This window comes from Phoenix dactylifera, chromosome 5 (genome assembly GCF_051530095.1).
Source record: "Phoenix dactylifera cultivar Ajwa chromosome 5, Ajwa_hap1_PhDact_Kaust_v1.1, whole genome shotgun sequence".
NCBI lineage: Eukaryota > Viridiplantae > Streptophyta > Magnoliopsida > Arecales > Arecaceae > Phoenix > Phoenix dactylifera.
In genome coordinates, this window is record NC_143194.1 from 9,550,001 (window position 1) to 9,566,958 (window position 16,958).

Consider the following 16,958-nt stretch of genomic DNA (forward strand, 5'->3'; position numbering starts at 1 on the left):
CATTTGGCAATGCAACACATTGCTGGTTTCAGCCGTTAGAGTATATGCCAACAGGGATGTCATGGTCATCTATTCTTATGTGTTAATTGCACTATTGAAATCCTAGCTGTTGATTTTCGAAATGATTTAAATGCATTGGTGGAAAATTATAGTAACCTGTCTGTCTAGTCTCAGAATGCACTTTATCCATCATAAGTGTATTTTAGTTCTTTTATCTTTTTGAACTTCTATGTGTTTAGTGCCTATCATATTCGACTATTTCCTCAAAAACATCTGTGTTGGGGGAGGTCTAAGTTTGTCCTTTTACTACTTTTTACCATTGCTGGAGTTGGAACTGTTGATTAGCACTTGATGATAATTTTTATCAATAACTGATGCAGAGAAAAAGATTTGGATGACGTCCTGCCCCATACTGTTTACAATTTTTATCAATATCTAATGCAGAGAAAAAGATTTGGATGAAGTCTTGCAGTCACATACTGTTTACTCAAATGTTTCTAAAGGAATTCTTGCAAAATCAAAGGATTTGATTCAACTTTTGGCACTAATGATCCATCAAAAATATGCTTGGAGGTCAGTTAGTTGTCAATAAAGACATTCTTGCGTGCTGATAATTTTTTTCTTATCTTCTGTTGTAATCTGATTACTACAAATGGATAACCAGATAGTTTTGGTTAAAAGAATTCTCTCACAGCCATTTCAGTCCTCAGTTTGATGTGGCACCTATTGCCACAAATCTGCAATTTACAGATGAATTATATAAGATTATTTGCTTGAAACAGATGCAACAAATGTCGACAGGAATCTCAACTTGGTGAATGGTATATCTTTGGATTCCAGCTACTCATGGATTGTCTTTCCTTCCAAAACTTGGTGGGGCAGCAATGTTATGTTTTTCCTTCTATCAATAGTATATTGTTACTGTTTGACAGATTGATTAGTGAAAATCTGTAATATCTTCATTTTGCTATGATTTTTCTTTTTCAATAGTACTTCGATTCTTTGATGGATTGACTAGTTTAAAAGTATGATGTCTTCATTTTCCTGTAGCTTGTTTATAAGTCTCTCAAATTTGTAAGATCTTTGGTTAATTTTACTAGGAACTGAAATATACTTTTCTGCAAATTACTAGAAATAGTTTTGCTTTGCTGATTTATATGGATATCAGATTCTGGAGAAAGGAGAGCTTCAAGTTGCTGGGAAAGAGAGAGAGTCCCAGCTATCAAGTCAGTTCCGGGATATTGCAGCAATTGTTATGCAGAAGACTATCAATCCAGAAACTCAGTGCCCTTATACAATCAGTATGATCGAGAGGCTTATGCATGAAATTCATTTTGCAGTGGATCCTCATACCAGCTCAAAGAAACAGGTACTTTGCTTGTTATCCATAACAAAAAATTCCAAATTTCTATCATGCTGCTAAATGTAGTAGTTTTAGCAAGATGTTATTTTTTTTAATCTTTTAAACACAATTTCCTTTGAGAGTTAGGGTTCTGTATGTATTCTTCTATTCTACTTATGTCTTATGCAACTTTTTTGGAGTAGGAGTTCTCGTTTTGCTTGTCTTGGAGTTTTATCAGTTCTCGCTATTTCAATTGTGTAGTAATTGCCGTATTGGAAAATGCTGGTCCTTTTGTTATTGAGACTTCCTGAGAAATGAAAATCAACTTAAAAGACTCTGTCATTTCTTCAGAGTTGAAGGATTTATCTTCCTAATAAAATAGTGGTGAACTTATTAATGTAGATCCACAATAGAGATGGATTGCTTATTGAAGCTTGCATCTGAATTAAGAAGTACATCTGATTCCTATCTTGTTATTAATTAGATCTGTCTTGGACTAATTGTGGGGAAAAGGGAATATAAGAAGAAAAATAGGCCTTCCTAGCTTACCACAATCATCAGCCATCACGGGGAAGGAGATGCTCGGCGACGGCGAAGGCGATGTGGCGGCAAGTCGGCGTGGAGCGGCGGCGCTTGGGTGGCGATGGCGGACGCAAGCCGAGGCGACGGTGTTCCCGACGTGTGGGCGGCGCGGCGGAAGAAGAAGCGGCGGCCGATCGGGACGATGAACAGAGGTAAGGGTTTTCCCTTCTTTTTTTTTTTACCCTTTACGGTTTCGGGTTATCGGGTTCGGGTTTTCAGTCGCAACCCGCTCCGATACCCGTTATCTCCAGCACATGCAGATCACGTGCACTTTTTTTTTTTTGGGTTTTGGACCCAGGTTACCGGGTTGTGGGTAACGGGTTTAGAACTTACCCGTTACCTTGACGTCTTCTTCAACCTCCCGACGGGTTCGGGAGGACATGTCGATCTCCTCGGCGGCGGCTACAGAACGGAATTGAACTCAATCTAGGTCTTACAATTTTGGAAATTCTAGGTTACCGGGTTGTGGATTGTCATAAAAGAGTTGCAAATGCTCCCAACATTAATTGTGGAAATTCTTACAATTTTGCTGATAGGTGTGAAAAGCATCTCATATTGCTTGGAGGAACCTTTAAAATTGAACTCAATCTATTGTTATGATAATCTTCTAGGTCTTGATCCTTCCTAGGGTTCTTTGCTGTAGATTGTTAGCTTTATTGCTGAAATAGTTGAATTCAATCTCAGCCCCCTGCTCATTGAATGCATTATATTTAACCTTTCTTGCATTAGATTAGATCATATATTAGGCACTTCTGTATTTACGTAGAAGGGAAGAATCTTATCAGATCATATGTGTTTCCTTGATTAAGTTAGTTTCCGATTTGATCAATTTCGTTGTCTGCTTGGCTAGTGTATCTTAGGAGTGCATAGAGTCTTCCCCTTGGTTGTTCTACATAATATTTGATATGGGACAATATACAAAAGAGGATCCATTAGGGTTTTGCAAAGTTATGAAACGTATTGGTTGCTGGAAAATTTGACTCTTGTTTGAGTTCTAATTCAAATTGTATTACAAAGGATGGATTTGGATGCACAATCGACAACACAAGTGATCATGATTAGAGTTGGTGTGGAGCAGGTCACGAACCAGACCCAGAGCCTCGCACAGGGAATTAATGTAGATATTGAATATTTTTCCAAAACTTCATTCTCTTCAATCTTCAAAACATATTGTTTATACACCTAGGTAAGAAGAGATGCTCGTATTTATGTTGAAGGATTAGATAATTAGAGGTGAAGATGTAGCTAATGAAAATGCAAGTAGTAAAATATGATTTGGAAATACTTGCAATAGCGAGAGGTAACCCCTTGTATGAATTCTTGATAAATAATCATTCATGAAGCTAACCTAAATTTATGAGACATGATTTTATGGTTTTGCAATATGATCAGTATCAACAAATCAAACCCTATGCTTGTTGACTGGATTTGATAGTTGCAGCATGTGTGCATGTCTATCTATATAATTGCACATATAAATGAATACATTCATATACATACGTACAAACACCCATGCATATATATATATATACATTTGGAGGTGTGCACAAACATTAGAATTTTAACTTCTAATTTCTAGTTTTATACATGATTATAGTGCAGGTTTGTTTAATGGAACCTAGTCTTTGCATGTGGTGGGGGATGCTCATGTAGACCAGTATGATGATACTGAAGACCTTCCCTCAAAGTCCACCAAGGAATCAGATACCTTGGTCCAAATAAGTGAGAGATTACAGAAACAGAACATTTCTAGTGAAAATAGAAGTGGTCAAGAAAAGGTCAAGCAGAACAGATAGTACTTGTGATGCAGTTGTGGGAGACGCAAAACATTATAGGGAGCACTTCAAATCTGAATGGCACAAGCATAACCTGAAGAGAAAGACTAAGCAGCTTCCTCCACTAACTGCTGAGGAATGCTCAACTGACATTGAAGTAGGTTATTTGAAGGCGGATCTGAAGGAATCTTTCTGATTGAAGTTCAGACATGCTTATTTTTGTTAGCTGACGGTTACGCAAGAAGCATACGCATACATGTGAAGTAAACATACAGATCGGGTTTGCTCGGACCAACTGCTACTTTAATGGAAGTGCAAGCATGGGATACCTAAACAACCTTATGGATGATGAGAATACTACCCTTGTCTGGTCTTGTTATCTTAAATGCCGCAATGACTTGATACTGGACTTCACTAGTTGCTGTCGCAAAGTATATGGAGAAGCATTGCTGTAATATTCAACCACATTGTATGTTTCTGTTGTTCTCCCCGTCCCCTTATTTTATATGAAATTCAAGAAACTTTTGTCATCTCATGTGACCAAAGTGCATGCTTAGCTTATCTTTTTAAGTTAAAGGATGAAATTTCCATGATGCTATCATGCTTTGCTTCACTTGTTTGACCTTTCAGCAGGTTTTGGACCTGTCACCTGAAAGGACATAAGGCCATTCATCAGCTTTATCTCTCTCCCTTTGTAATTAGTCACCACATCTATCACAACAAGCTGACACAGTTAAATGCATATTTTTTAGTTGAGATAGTTGTTTTTTAGTTAAATCAACTCAAGCTTCAATCAAGCTTGGTTCAAGCTTGTTGTAACATTTAATTTATTCAAAGAAATGGAAAACAAAATTAACTGAAGCCTTGATCCAGTAATCCATGATTATAATTATATAACAATTAAAGAGTGTTGGAAACTATTTTAAAATATTTGCAAATAATTGAAATCATTTAAAAATATCATACAATTGAAATAATTTGCAAACATAAATTATGCAAGAAAAATAGAAAGGCGTGTTGGAAAGAGGCATGCAGGACCATTGCCCTTAAAATATATTTGCCGCCACCAGCAGGTGTCCACTGAGATCATCCTTAAGTTGCTCCAAATCTAATTTAGCCAAAAACTTCCCATCACCAGCACGATGGTGTGATCCAAAGGATTTCTGTAGTTGCCTAGAATGTGGAGATAAAGAGTAGAAAGAGAGCCAGAGAAAGAGGAAGTAGAAACAGAAGAGCTCGCAAATGGACCTCTAGAGTCTTTATATAGGTAAGATTTAGGTAACCCTTCAGAGAGGCCTATGATAGCCTCAATGGTTGGAACAAATGAACTTCCATAAATGTACATCTACTTGCACTTAAATATCCAAACATCGGATTATTAAATATGAGTGTTTTAAAATTTAAACCATTTTAAACAAAAATAATCATAAAATATATATAAATCTGAGGGGCATCGGAGAAATTTAATCACATGGTGCCACTTTTCTTCCTCTTCACCCTCTCACATATTGGTTCTCCATGAAGGCTCTCTATCACCTCCACCTTGGGATTTTAGGGGTAACCATAATTTTAGGGGTAAAATTATGGTTATAGCCTAGACCCCATCAAATATATACAGATCAAGAGTCTTGTAAGGTGAGTCATAGATCTTGGTACCGAAGGAGTCGACTTAAGTTTATATCTTATTTATATTTAGATAACATAAACTCGTGGAACTTTTTAGTCAAGATCTAGGTTTGCTAAAACTTTGTCTCAAACCCCGCTGTATCTTGTTATATATTATACTGGAGTGCAAGTTTGATTTTTATGAACCTAATCCAGTTTGATCTAGAATCGATAGTTTAGATTGTGCTTGGCATCATTTTCACTTTTCTACTTGTAATAATAAAACATAATATTTTCGATATTTTTGGCATTAGATTTTTAAAAAGAGGAATATAAAAATGAAAATACAGAACATAAAAATGGCCCACTTTGCCTTTCCGAAAAATAATCCTAATTAGACCCTATCCAAGATATTGTTATGAAAATCCTAAGGGCTCGTTTGGTTCGCGGGAAAATAAGGGGGGAAAGTATGGTCAACGGGAAAGTAATGAGATGCCTCTTGTTTGGTTGGAGTTTTCAAATGAGAGAGATGAGAAAGTTGTATTCCCATGGGAATATGATTCCCACATTTCATGAAAAAGTCTCTTCCATGAAAAATATGGAAAAAAGTTACTTTTCCATGAGGTAGGAATCACTCCATTTTTATTTTTTTTCAAAAAGACCCTTCAGCATTAAATAAGCATTAAAGAGGTATTAAAAATCTAATTTTTATTAAGGGTATAATAGGAATTATATATAACTTTTCCAGGAAAGTGGATGGTCAACCAAACATAAGCACTTTGGAAATCTATCACTTTTCCATGGTCAACCAAACATGCCAAAAGTACTTTTCTAGACATCCTCTTCCTAGGAATCTACTTCTCAAAAATCATATTCTTAGGAGGGAAAATGCTTCCTGCGAATCAAATGAGCCCTAAATGATTTCTCTCTTGGAGGGGATAAAATATGTTAGACTTCTATAAAAGAAGGGATTCTAACATTTCTAAGGAAATATTCATGTTTAACTTCCAAACCAACTAATGAGAGAAAATCTAGCCATGTGCATCTAACATACATTATGACCAATTTTAGTATTATAGGTTTACAGATAAGTCCCTAAATTCTTCCATATTTGCATAGTAATCCTTATCTTTTCAAATTATGACCGAGACTCGAATTCAAGCTCGAACTCGAGTATGGCTAAAAAGATATTCAAGTAAAGTCAAGTCGATCTCGAGTAATTTTTTTTTTTTATCGAGTTGAGCTTGAGCTTAAATATTAAGGCTCAATTGATCTCGAGTCAAATTTTGAGTTTAAGTATTTTGAATCGAATCGAGCTCGAGTTTCTAGCTATTCGACTCGACTTAGCTCAATTGCACTCCTAGTTGCATCCACCACCTTTAGTCTTGGCAATTGCTACTATCACCATGACATCATCATGGCTACCATCAAAGATTAGAAGTTGGGTTTGTTTTTTATTTTCTATATTTATAAAAACTAATTATAAACATGCAAATGCACATGGTTTAAGATATTTTACCTAGATTTTAAATTTTAGAAAATATTAACAACTAATTGTTAAATAGCTAGTATTCAAGGGGTAAGGATTGACAAAGTTTAAGTTTTTTCAAAATTAGAGTTTGGATTGCATGGAGAGAGAGATTAGAATCAACAGAAAAATTGGCAGAGGATTCACTAATAATAGACCTTGAATTAAGAGCAGTACATCAAGATTAAAGTAGGATTTTGTTGCGTGGAGAAATTTAGTTACGGGTATTACCAAGTAGGAAAAATTTCCAACTTTTGTATGGAGTTAAGACAGAAAGTTGGCTACAGTTTACATGTTTATGTTTTTAAAACCTAAATTCTCAATGTATAATATATAATTTTATTTTTATATTACTTATATTTCTTACAAAACCAATTAATTACATTCTAAGATTATGCCGTTCATGAAGTTTTGAAGAAAGGATGAGAACTGATATTTCGATAATTTTGGAAGAACAAAGATGTTTGCAATCTAGAGGCATCCGAACCCAACTAAACTTGATAGCATGTGCTGTTATAATGGAAATAGCTTATAACAGTTTTGAAGTAATCATCCTTACCTCAAAGTAGGAGTCCCAATGGATCATCAGGTTTGGATTAAATTTGATTATATCCATACCAAATCTAAAGTGAAACCCAAAATTAATTAAAATCTATGCCCATGCCCAATGTCATACCTAAAAAAAAAAAAAGGTATTGGTTGGGTTTGGGGTAGTAATTAAAGATCAATAATTTATTTTATCACACATTTAAAATATTTTTTAATTTGCAGGATGCATAAAAAATACTACTACATCAATTGTCGATCATCAAAAATGAGATATGAAAAAAGGCAAAAAATTGCCCTACATCAAAAGTTAGTTTTTCTTGGGATCATTGTTTGATTTTTTTTATAACTGGAAAGAAAAAATTTATATACATTCATACCGTCATACATATGTACTGTGCTGGGTTTCACTTTTGGGTACGAATTTGCCTTAACTCAAGCGCTACCCCCCCTTCCTTCTCTCTCTTCTCGCGAGTAGACGGCCGTCAACACCGCCCATCGCCACCGCTGGTCGCCATCGTCTATCCGTTACCCTGCCTCGGGTGATAAGCTCGGCCCTCCTTGGGGTCGCTTTCGCTCTCTCTCGAGCTCGAAGGTGAGCTTTTATATATATATATATATATATATATTTTTTTTTTTTTTTCACTAAATATCTCTCATTTGGATTGTAGGTTATCCGATTAAATTTTGTGTTTTTTTTGTTTTTTTGAACTCATTCTTGGATGGTTTTCTCTTTTTATGTTTCTTAATTTGGGATTTTGAGCGATTCTGAAGGGTTATGCTGGATTGTTGGATTTATGTTTATAATATACTTCAAAACTATGATATTTTTAAGCGCCATTTTGAAGTATTTTTTGTATACTCCAAACTGCTCCATTTGCTGAATTTTTTTGATGCTGTGGTACGTTAAGTAGCAAGCAATTCTGCTTTAATTCGTGTTATGTCCGATATGAGTTGGTATTTTATTGCTTGTTTCTTGAGAAAAAATTAGGCAAGCTCATCACTTCATTAAAAGAAAAAAGAAAGAAGGGAATAAAATACATTAAGAGACAGAAGAAAAGGGGAGAGAAAGTGGATAGGAGGAAAGATGCAAGGAAGAAGAAGGAAAGATAAGAGAGCAATTCTTTCTAACCAGATTGTACGGTGACCAATAGCAGAAAGTGAGTCCCAGCCAAACAACCAGTCTTCTGTGAGTGCTGATTTTCTCCAAGTAGTCCAGAAGTCAAAAAATATCATCAAGAAGAAAATGAATGTCCAATTTCCTTAGGAATTAAATCAGATGGATTTGGTCCACAAGCAGATTAGAAAAGAAAATTTGGTTTCTTGATGAGAGTTGCAAAGAACGAAAACTGATGAGCAGACAAATTCCTTTTGCAAAGTTTTGAGCCATGAGGGTGTGTTATCTTATGCAGTAGCCATATAAAACTTTTAGCGACAGCTGAAAGAATACCTCCATTATTTTAGAACTGTGTAGCAAATGCAGGAGAACAACCCAAATTTACTCCATCCCTAGCTAATCACATCACTCTGAGTTCTGAATTCAGCATTCCAGTTATTGTTTTCAGGAGAAATCCAGTCATCTGCCATCTTGATTTATTTCCTAACAGTCAAATCAAAGAGTTAAGGAAATAAGCAATTTAATCGTAACTCTTCTAACCAAGTGTTTGAAGAAGGTTTATACTCTTACAATCACTCCAAATGAACCTTCCGCCAACCTTGAAAATATTTTGGACCTTCAATATACTTTTCCAGATTAGGGAGGCAATTATTAAATATAAGTTTAATTTGAAAAGTGATATCCATTGCTTTGTATATATTTTTAATTTGAAGAGTGAGATATGCAAGACTAGTAATGTTGCTTGACAACAGAAACACAAGGCCTATTATTATCACTGAAGAACTTCCTTTCCATTTAACCAGCAAAGTCATCTACAGTTGCAGGTCTTTGATCCCTAAGTAACCAGATTTATTCTTAAAAACCTCTTCCTAATTCAATAAAAAAGCTCCACCATTATTCTTTTATTTTCCTTTCTAAAGGAAAGCTCTTATGAGCTAATCTATTTTGTTAGTTACTCATTTAGGTAGTTTCACAGCTGTCATCCAGATGGTAGATATAGGGGATGATAATGCATTAACTAAATTAAACTGGTCTTCATAGATAAAGTTTGCCTTTCCAAATTGCAAGCTATTTATATGTCTTGTTTGTCAATCTTATCAATTTGGAAAGGTCCCTTCTTCTTAACTCAGAAAGCTAAATACCGGATAAAACATAAGAGCTTCCAGACTACCCAAAATGCTTCTAGCCGAGCGACCCCTTCCTTCTTGAGACCCCAAATACATAAATTCACTTTTTTCAAAATTGATCTGACCTGTTTGGAGTTACCGACTATGTGGAAAACTCTAACCCTAACCCTAGTGGAGCGAGAGAGAGAGAGAGAGAAAAATGTCGGGGAGGTGGGCCGATCACCAGCCGGGGGGAGGGGGGCCGATCACCAGCTAGGGGGAGGGGGTGGTTTATAAACAAACCAGGATTTGAACCGTGGAGAGAGGACTTTAATCTAGCAGCGGGAGTTTGGCCTATTTACCGAGCTGACAAGGTGAACCATCCGGTTCTCTGTTGGTTTGGTTTGGTACACCCGGAACTAGGCAATTTAGGACCATACGGCTAGGTGTGATTAAAACAATCATATGCATGAAGGGTTTTCCATATTCCTCCATTTATACCCGTTGGCTCCAAACCTTTAACGAACCATTTTTCATCAGCTTTTTCATAAACTCTTCCTAATATTCCACCCAGAAGGACGGAGGTGTACATTGAAAGAGGACCACCTTGCTTTAGTCCTCTTTTACTAAAACTTCACTTGCCAAATTTTCCCATTCAAAAGTTAACTGATCTGCTAGTTGAAAGACAAACTCTAGACCAGTTGCACAAATTATCCACAGAACCTCTATCCTTTAGAGGATCCAACAAGAAAATTCCAATTAACTCTATTATAGGCTTTCCTGAAATGAATTATACAGAGGATCCCATTGGTTTTCTTTCCAATTCACTCTATTATTTTACATAGGCTTTCCAATTAACTCTGTTACATGCAGACACCAAATTTGGATCTTCAGACTCAATAGGTTCAGCATACTAGTCATAAACAGCCTTCTTTGGATCGTTATCCACTGGTGTTAGCTGGAGATTGAATGGAATATATTGTATCTTTTCCTTTTTCTGTTTCTAGCACAAGTGTGGAAAAAAATTCAATATTCTTGTTCCCAGACTTTAACCTATTGATTCAAGCTTTTTGCTTTCATGATAATTCTTCTTTAACAATGATCTCATTCAATTCCACTTTCAATCAACATCTGCCTTACCTTGACTCCTGTTCTATATCAAGCCCTTTTCAATTTTTTTAACAAGACTTTTTAATCAATATGATGTCATCCTGATCTACTTTTATTCCAACATCTAAGCTTTTGTGATGGATTTGAAACTTACGCTTACCAAAAATGTGATTTGAAACTTACCCACCAAATTATCTTCTGTATCTGAATTAGAAGGCATAGTGAAGTTCCTGTGGCATGATATCATTGAACCTAACCGCAGTTGCTGGTATTACCAAGTTTCTCATTTGGAATTTGATGATGCTGAGCTCACCAGCCAATAGCCATATTTCTGACCAATTTGATCTGCTTGCTGTTAATTCTGACCAAAATTATTCCCTGTAAGCGAAACATCTGTTAGCAGCCAACTGAATCCAACCAAACTGTCAAGGAGTAAGCACCTGAAAAGAAAAGATAGCCATCTAAAATCTGACTCCCAACATGTGTAAACCACCACCTGAAAGAACGGCATTTAAAGAATGCCAAAAATCAAAAGCTACAGCACAAATAGAGGTCAACATGCTGCTATTTACATTGTCTAATTCAGTCTCTTGTGTGCAGAAAACTTGACATCTAGTGGACTTCACTGTTCTTTGTTTAGCTACCTGTCTTAATAATTAAATAAATAAATAAAACCTTGAAACCCCTTGGAGCTCAAATTTGATGGTACAGGAGGATGCAATAATTTGCTTTGTTGTTATCCGTTGATAATTGTGATCTTTCTTTGATATTTCTTGCTCTTCCTTTTTGCTCTTTTTTTGTCAATCACATAAATGGAGTCGCTGTTAATCCTGCTATTTTTCTAGTAGTAGTTTGAAATTGTTGGATAGTTTTGCTTTGTGTTGAAAATATAAACTGCTGATTTGTTGGATTTGTGAATCTTTCATCTTATTTCTTAACTTTTTAAAGATGTTCTTTTCTAGGTGATCTATTTAATGGCATGATATATATAGCTAAGAGGTTATTTTCATGGAGGTGTTGTAATATGTGAAAGCATAAATGAGGATTTCTGATTGGGTGGTAAGCAAGGTACTTATGCAGGATGCTATTAGTAATGTGGAGTATATGTCTCAGAACAATCACAAGCATATGAACTACTGTTGAGAAATCATAGATTTCCTGAGAGCCATTTTTTCATGAATTTCCTGTTGACAAAGATAACCCATAAAGTCACTCTTTCACTCCTTTGCTTCTATTAAATAAGTTGGTGCGCTTAATTTCTTGAAACTAAGATAAACAATGTGAACATGCATTCCTTTAGTGTTATGTGGTTATCATAAATTATTGCAACTAGAGTTATACTGTTGCATTAAGTATGGATCAAAATATTGAATACTGCAGAGGGCATGTAGCATGAAATGGGCATGACAGAGATTGGAATAGTTAGTTGGATCTCTGGTAATGTAACCCAAAGTGGATAAACTTAGGGAGTGACATCAATATTGTGCTTTGTTTTTACAAAATTATTTGTTGTTCATATTTTGTTGCCACATGGAAGCGTAATGAGTATTTTCTTCTTTTTCTTTTTTTTGGGAGAGGGGGGGGGGGGTGCTTTAGGGCCACTATGAAATGTCAGTTTCATTTGATGCTAGAGAGTCTTGGGCAAATTGGTGTAAGAAATTTGTACCTATAGTAATGTTTTTTGAGGCAAAGGTGGTGATGCTTTGTTAGTCAGAGGAGATTAGTTCATCAAAACCAAGGAATGCTGAACCGGCCTGTACAGGCCGGTTCAGCCCGTACTGAATCGGTACGTACAGGCCGGTTCAGCCCGTACTGAATCGGTACCGGCTCTGACCGGTCCGGTTCAGTGTTAAAAACCGGTACCGGCTCGTACCGGTCGGTACCGGCCCGTGCCGTACTGGCCCATATTGGTTCCAATTTTTTTTGGAGCTTTTGAATGCGTAAACCAAGCCGAACCAGTGGTACCGATTTGGCATCGGTCCGTAGCGGTCCAAACCAGTACCGGCGCCCACCGATACGTCGGTACGACGGACCTTGATCAAAAGAAATTCTTTCTATTAAGTATGGTATCCTGAAGCAAAATAGCAACTTGGGAGGCATAAACAGGTTATTTGGGTCCAAGTTTTGTCCGTGTTCATAAGGGAGTCGGCATCTAGTGGAAAAGGTGTGGTTTATGGTTAGGACAGTACATATCCAATATTTGCTTGACTTTCATTTAGAGAATTTTCATGTACTAGACTTTGTCAGGTAATATTTCAAGCTTCTTTAATAAAATGTGTTTGGTCCATATATACATGAAAATGAGTAGGAAAAGGTTGAGTGCCTTACTTTGGATTCTTTTTGAGTCAAACGTGGACAAATCATTTGTCATTGTATAGTTAAAAAAGAACTCAGTTTGTATGATTAGTAGAGATGAAGGAACAATATGATCTGCAAAATCATGGGTTGTGCTATTTTCTCGGTTCTTTTATGGTCATATTTTTTTCCAAGGTCCAAAGTAAGAATTTGTAGTTTTCAAGTTATTAGGAGCAATCAAACTCAAGCATTTTTTGCCTCAATTGACAATTTTTTGTGTATGCCCTTCATTTCCTGTCAGATGAGATCATATAAAGGTGGTTTGGTTGTTAAATGGTAGCACCAAGCCAACAAAGTTGATATTTACTTCAAATTTCTAAACAGAGACTGTGTAAACTTGAACATTACCACTTCCAAGTTGAAGAAACACCTTTTCCGGTAGCTAAGAACAGATACGTGGGAATGGGTCAAAGGACCCTAATAAGTTCAACATGAAGGTTTTAAAGATGACAAATATGGGAGTTTGTACGTGGATATGGATGACACCACTAACCTGATAACCTTTCATGATCATATGAATTGGGGAGGATACCCAACCTTGATTATAAGGAGGTTGGGGGATGAGGCATGGAGGTTAAAGGTGGCCCTTCATGTGGGCACAAGGTGTAACAGTAGAGGTGATGATTGATGAGATTCAATGTGAGCCTTCAATGAGTAGAAATAGCAGGATGGCATTGGGAGTAGGTGATATCAAATTTACATGATGCTAGGTAATTGCCTTTCCTTCGTTACCTGTCTTCTTTTGACTGTCGTGCATGTTTCCTTTTCCGATATCTGTCTTTATTGTGGTGTGGGCATGAGACTTCCAGCTTTAAGGTTGTCTGTTATATTTTCCTCTTTGGGGTGATCATGCTGTTGTAATTAGGACATTTTTCTGTCAAATTTGTAAGCTAGGGAATATAGGATGTATTCATCAAGAAATTATTTAAACCATCCAGACTTTTCCCAACTATTTTGGGGTCATCATCAACAAACTTTTTGATTCTTTTTTAAAAAAGAAATGTTTCGAAACTGTTCTGAAAGTAGCAACCGCCAAACTTGCATAAACAGGTTTTGCTTGGATGACTCTTAATGTTAATATGATTGGGATTTTGGAAGACTCCAGCTTATCATGTTGGGAGACTCTTCTTTTGTGCATGATTAACCATCAGCATTCTTCTGAGTGTTTTATTCTTTGCTCCTGTTAACTGAAAAGGAGGAAAAAGAGTGGCCATGTTTTGTTTTCCTGTACCTTATATTGATCATAATTGTTTAACCTGTTATTGATGAAAATAGTATTAGTTTTACATTAATGGAGAGCCTGTAGTTTGTCAGTGAAAAGGTTTCATGTAGCCAACCCCCAACTAGTTTGGGATTAAGGCTTAGTTGAGTTGAGATGAGTTGTAGTTTATCAGTAATTTTTGCAGTATATAGGGTGAAAAAAGAGCTTTTTATAGTCCTCATCATTTCTTCATTCTCACCCAATGTTCTTGAATTATATTCATTATCATATACAGCAACATAGCTATATAATTTTTTTTCATGAGAAGTTTTTGTCGTTAATGGTAATCCCTCACTGTAATTGTCAAAAGTTTCATTGGTCATCCAATATTGACAAATACAACTCTTCCTTTATGTATTGACACCCATTCTGTGCTGAATATGGAAGTAATTAACTGTTAAACAACCAGATGCTAGCTAAAGGAAGAAAAACTGCTGGGAGGGGTGAAGAGATGGCTGGACATTATGCTTTTGGTCCTCTTGAAGATGATGTGATAATTAAACATAGGCTTCTGACTCGCACCACAACTACCAGGGGTGAACCACCACTAAAGAAGCTTCAAAAGAAGTTTGTCTCCTTTGCACTTGAGATCGAGAAGGATGCAGATAATCCAAGTGACTGTGAGAGATTGTATAAGGCTTTCCTACAAGAAATAACTACTTTCGAGCTCCCACTTCTTAAAAGCAGAGCAGTGGTTGATGCGAACATCCGAGAGAAAGAGAGCTTCAATGAGCTGCAAGAAGAAATCCAACGCCAAATCTTACATGCTCAGGCTGATATCGAGCACTTAAAGAAACAGCTCGAGGAGAGCAAGATCGAGAGGCAGCACAAGGAGGAGTGTGAGGCCATCAGGAAGCTGATTGCTTTGCAGCCCCCAAGGTCAGAAACCCAGAAAAGTATCTCAGATCTTGAGAAGGAAATTGCTACTTTGGAGGCAGAGAATGCTGCATGTGTGAGGACATTGGATCTCCGCAAGAAACAATTCTCTCTTTTGCTGCACGTGGTGAGCTAGTGTTCAATGTTTTATTTAACCTTGTTTACTTATTGAAGCTTCTAGTCTCAATAGATGGAACGATATAAGATGAATGTGGCAATATCTCTAATATTAGAAAAAATTCTGAAATTGTTTGCAAATTTTTCATTTGGCTGAATAATTCTTCAAGCCATTCTTAAGCAACTGAATTGTTAACACATTGCTTACAACTTATTCACAAGACAACCCTGGACTATATGTTGTTGGTGGTGGTGCTCTCGTCAGTTTTTTGTTCCTTTTTTTTGCACCAAGAATGATGTTCTTGTCAGTTGCTATTACCTCTCATTTGCCTGTTTTCATGTGGATATACATCCAAATTCTCTCTGAACTTTTAGCAAATTTTCCTATTTTCTCTCAAGCAAAATTATCTCAAAACACCAAATTTGTGACCATGATGTGAAATTATTGAAACCTATAAAACCGGCTTTTTTAATCATGGGAAGTCCTGCTGATGTTGCTTGAATGATGATGACTACTGCTTTATTTCTTTCTTTTCTACAGGTTGATGAATTGCAGAATACCGTTGAGGATGAACAGAAGAGCCTGGCAGATGAGCTCCGAGCTATCATGGAAGAGCAGAAGATTAGCATTGAAGATGGTAGTGGTGGTGGCTCTGAGTCCATGGCTGTAGACTAACTAGTGATGTGCTATGTTGCTTTATGTGGGAACTCCCATTGTGCAACCCTTGTTATTTACTCAAACTCCATGTGTGCAATTTCGTGACTTAAATTTGTTGTTTGAGGAAAGAATTATTAATCAAAGAAAATATTCTTAATCACTGAGGTGTTGAAGCTCTACTTTTAGTTTCAGAAGAGAGTAGGAAAATTGTCATGTTTTCTTTCTGCTTGAATGGAAATATAGAACTTGGGACATGAAATTAACCTTGGCTGCTCATCGACAATTTTTATTATTATTATTATTATTATTATTATAGTAGTGCTGTTTTTCCATTTTCCATTAAGGCTATTGACTATTGATGATCGCAGGGCCTATTTTTCCAGTGGAATGAGGGAGTGGTTGCTCATTTCTCTTTACATTATTATGCAGATATAATGTTGTTTGCATACTTATAACATATTTTATCAAGATCAACCTTACTTTTATCTGGGGAAAGAGTAATCTATCAATTTCTTAAATCTTAAATATATATACTGCGATTTTCTAAATATGTTCTGATATTTACTAGTAGAAAAGTTTGTATGATGTGGAAATCTGCTGCCTAAAATTTTAAGCCACCATTTAAACATGCATCTCTTTCGAGGTCGTGTGAATCAACCCATTGGATCTTGATCTGAATTCACCATGATTGATTAATCAGATGATAGTTGCAGTTGAATGAGCTTGCCTGCAAACAAATATTTGTTTGATATTTGATTTCCAGTATTGAGTAAAAAAACCAGCGATCTGTTTAACAAGTGAAATCCAAATCATTGGGATGGTGTTTGATTGCTTGAGTTAAAAAAGGGCCACCGAGGGAGGTGTTGGAAGGCTTTGTATTCGGAGCCCTTTTTTTTTTTTTTTGGGTAAGCTGGATACATCGTACAATTCTAGCATGACTACATTTAAAAAAATCCAAAAAAAAGATGATGAAGAAGTGA

General features: G+C 36.3%; 2 protein-coding genes across 5 annotated transcripts in view; both read left to right on the forward strand.

The window, feature by feature from the left end:
- LOC103722736 (uncharacterized) overlaps positions 1–4,229 on the forward strand; it is a 5,073-nt gene extending 844 nt beyond the window's left edge. Inside the window, exons 2-6 of one of the 4 annotated variants that reach the window (XR_015986962.2) lie at positions 445–573; positions 783–873; positions 1,169–1,369; positions 1,827–2,076; positions 3,527–4,229. Coding sequence is in view for 3 of the 4 variants with exons in the window: in XM_088721595.2 (XP_088577721.1) it covers positions 445–573; positions 783–873; positions 1,169–1,369; positions 3,527–3,577 (472 nt within the window). In the remaining variant the exon portion in view is untranslated. Of the gene's footprint in view, positions 1–444; positions 574–782; positions 874–1,168; positions 1,370–1,826; positions 2,077–3,521 lie in introns of those variants that run through there. The other 3 variants (XM_088721596.1, XM_088721595.2, XM_088721597.2) reach the window with 3 other exon arrangements.
- Positions 4,230–7,832: 3,603 nt separating this feature from the next.
- LOC103722737 (THO complex subunit 7A-like) lies at positions 7,833–16,138 on the forward strand. Its single transcript, XM_008813404.5, has 3 exons — positions 7,833–7,973; positions 14,737–15,330; positions 15,862–16,138. The coding sequence occupies exons 2-3, from the start codon at positions 14,737–14,739 to the stop codon at positions 15,994–15,996; spliced, it is 729 nt and encodes a 242-aa protein (XP_008811626.1). The 5' UTR covers positions 7,833–7,973; the 3' UTR covers positions 15,997–16,138.
- Positions 16,139–16,958: the final 820 nt, after the last annotated feature.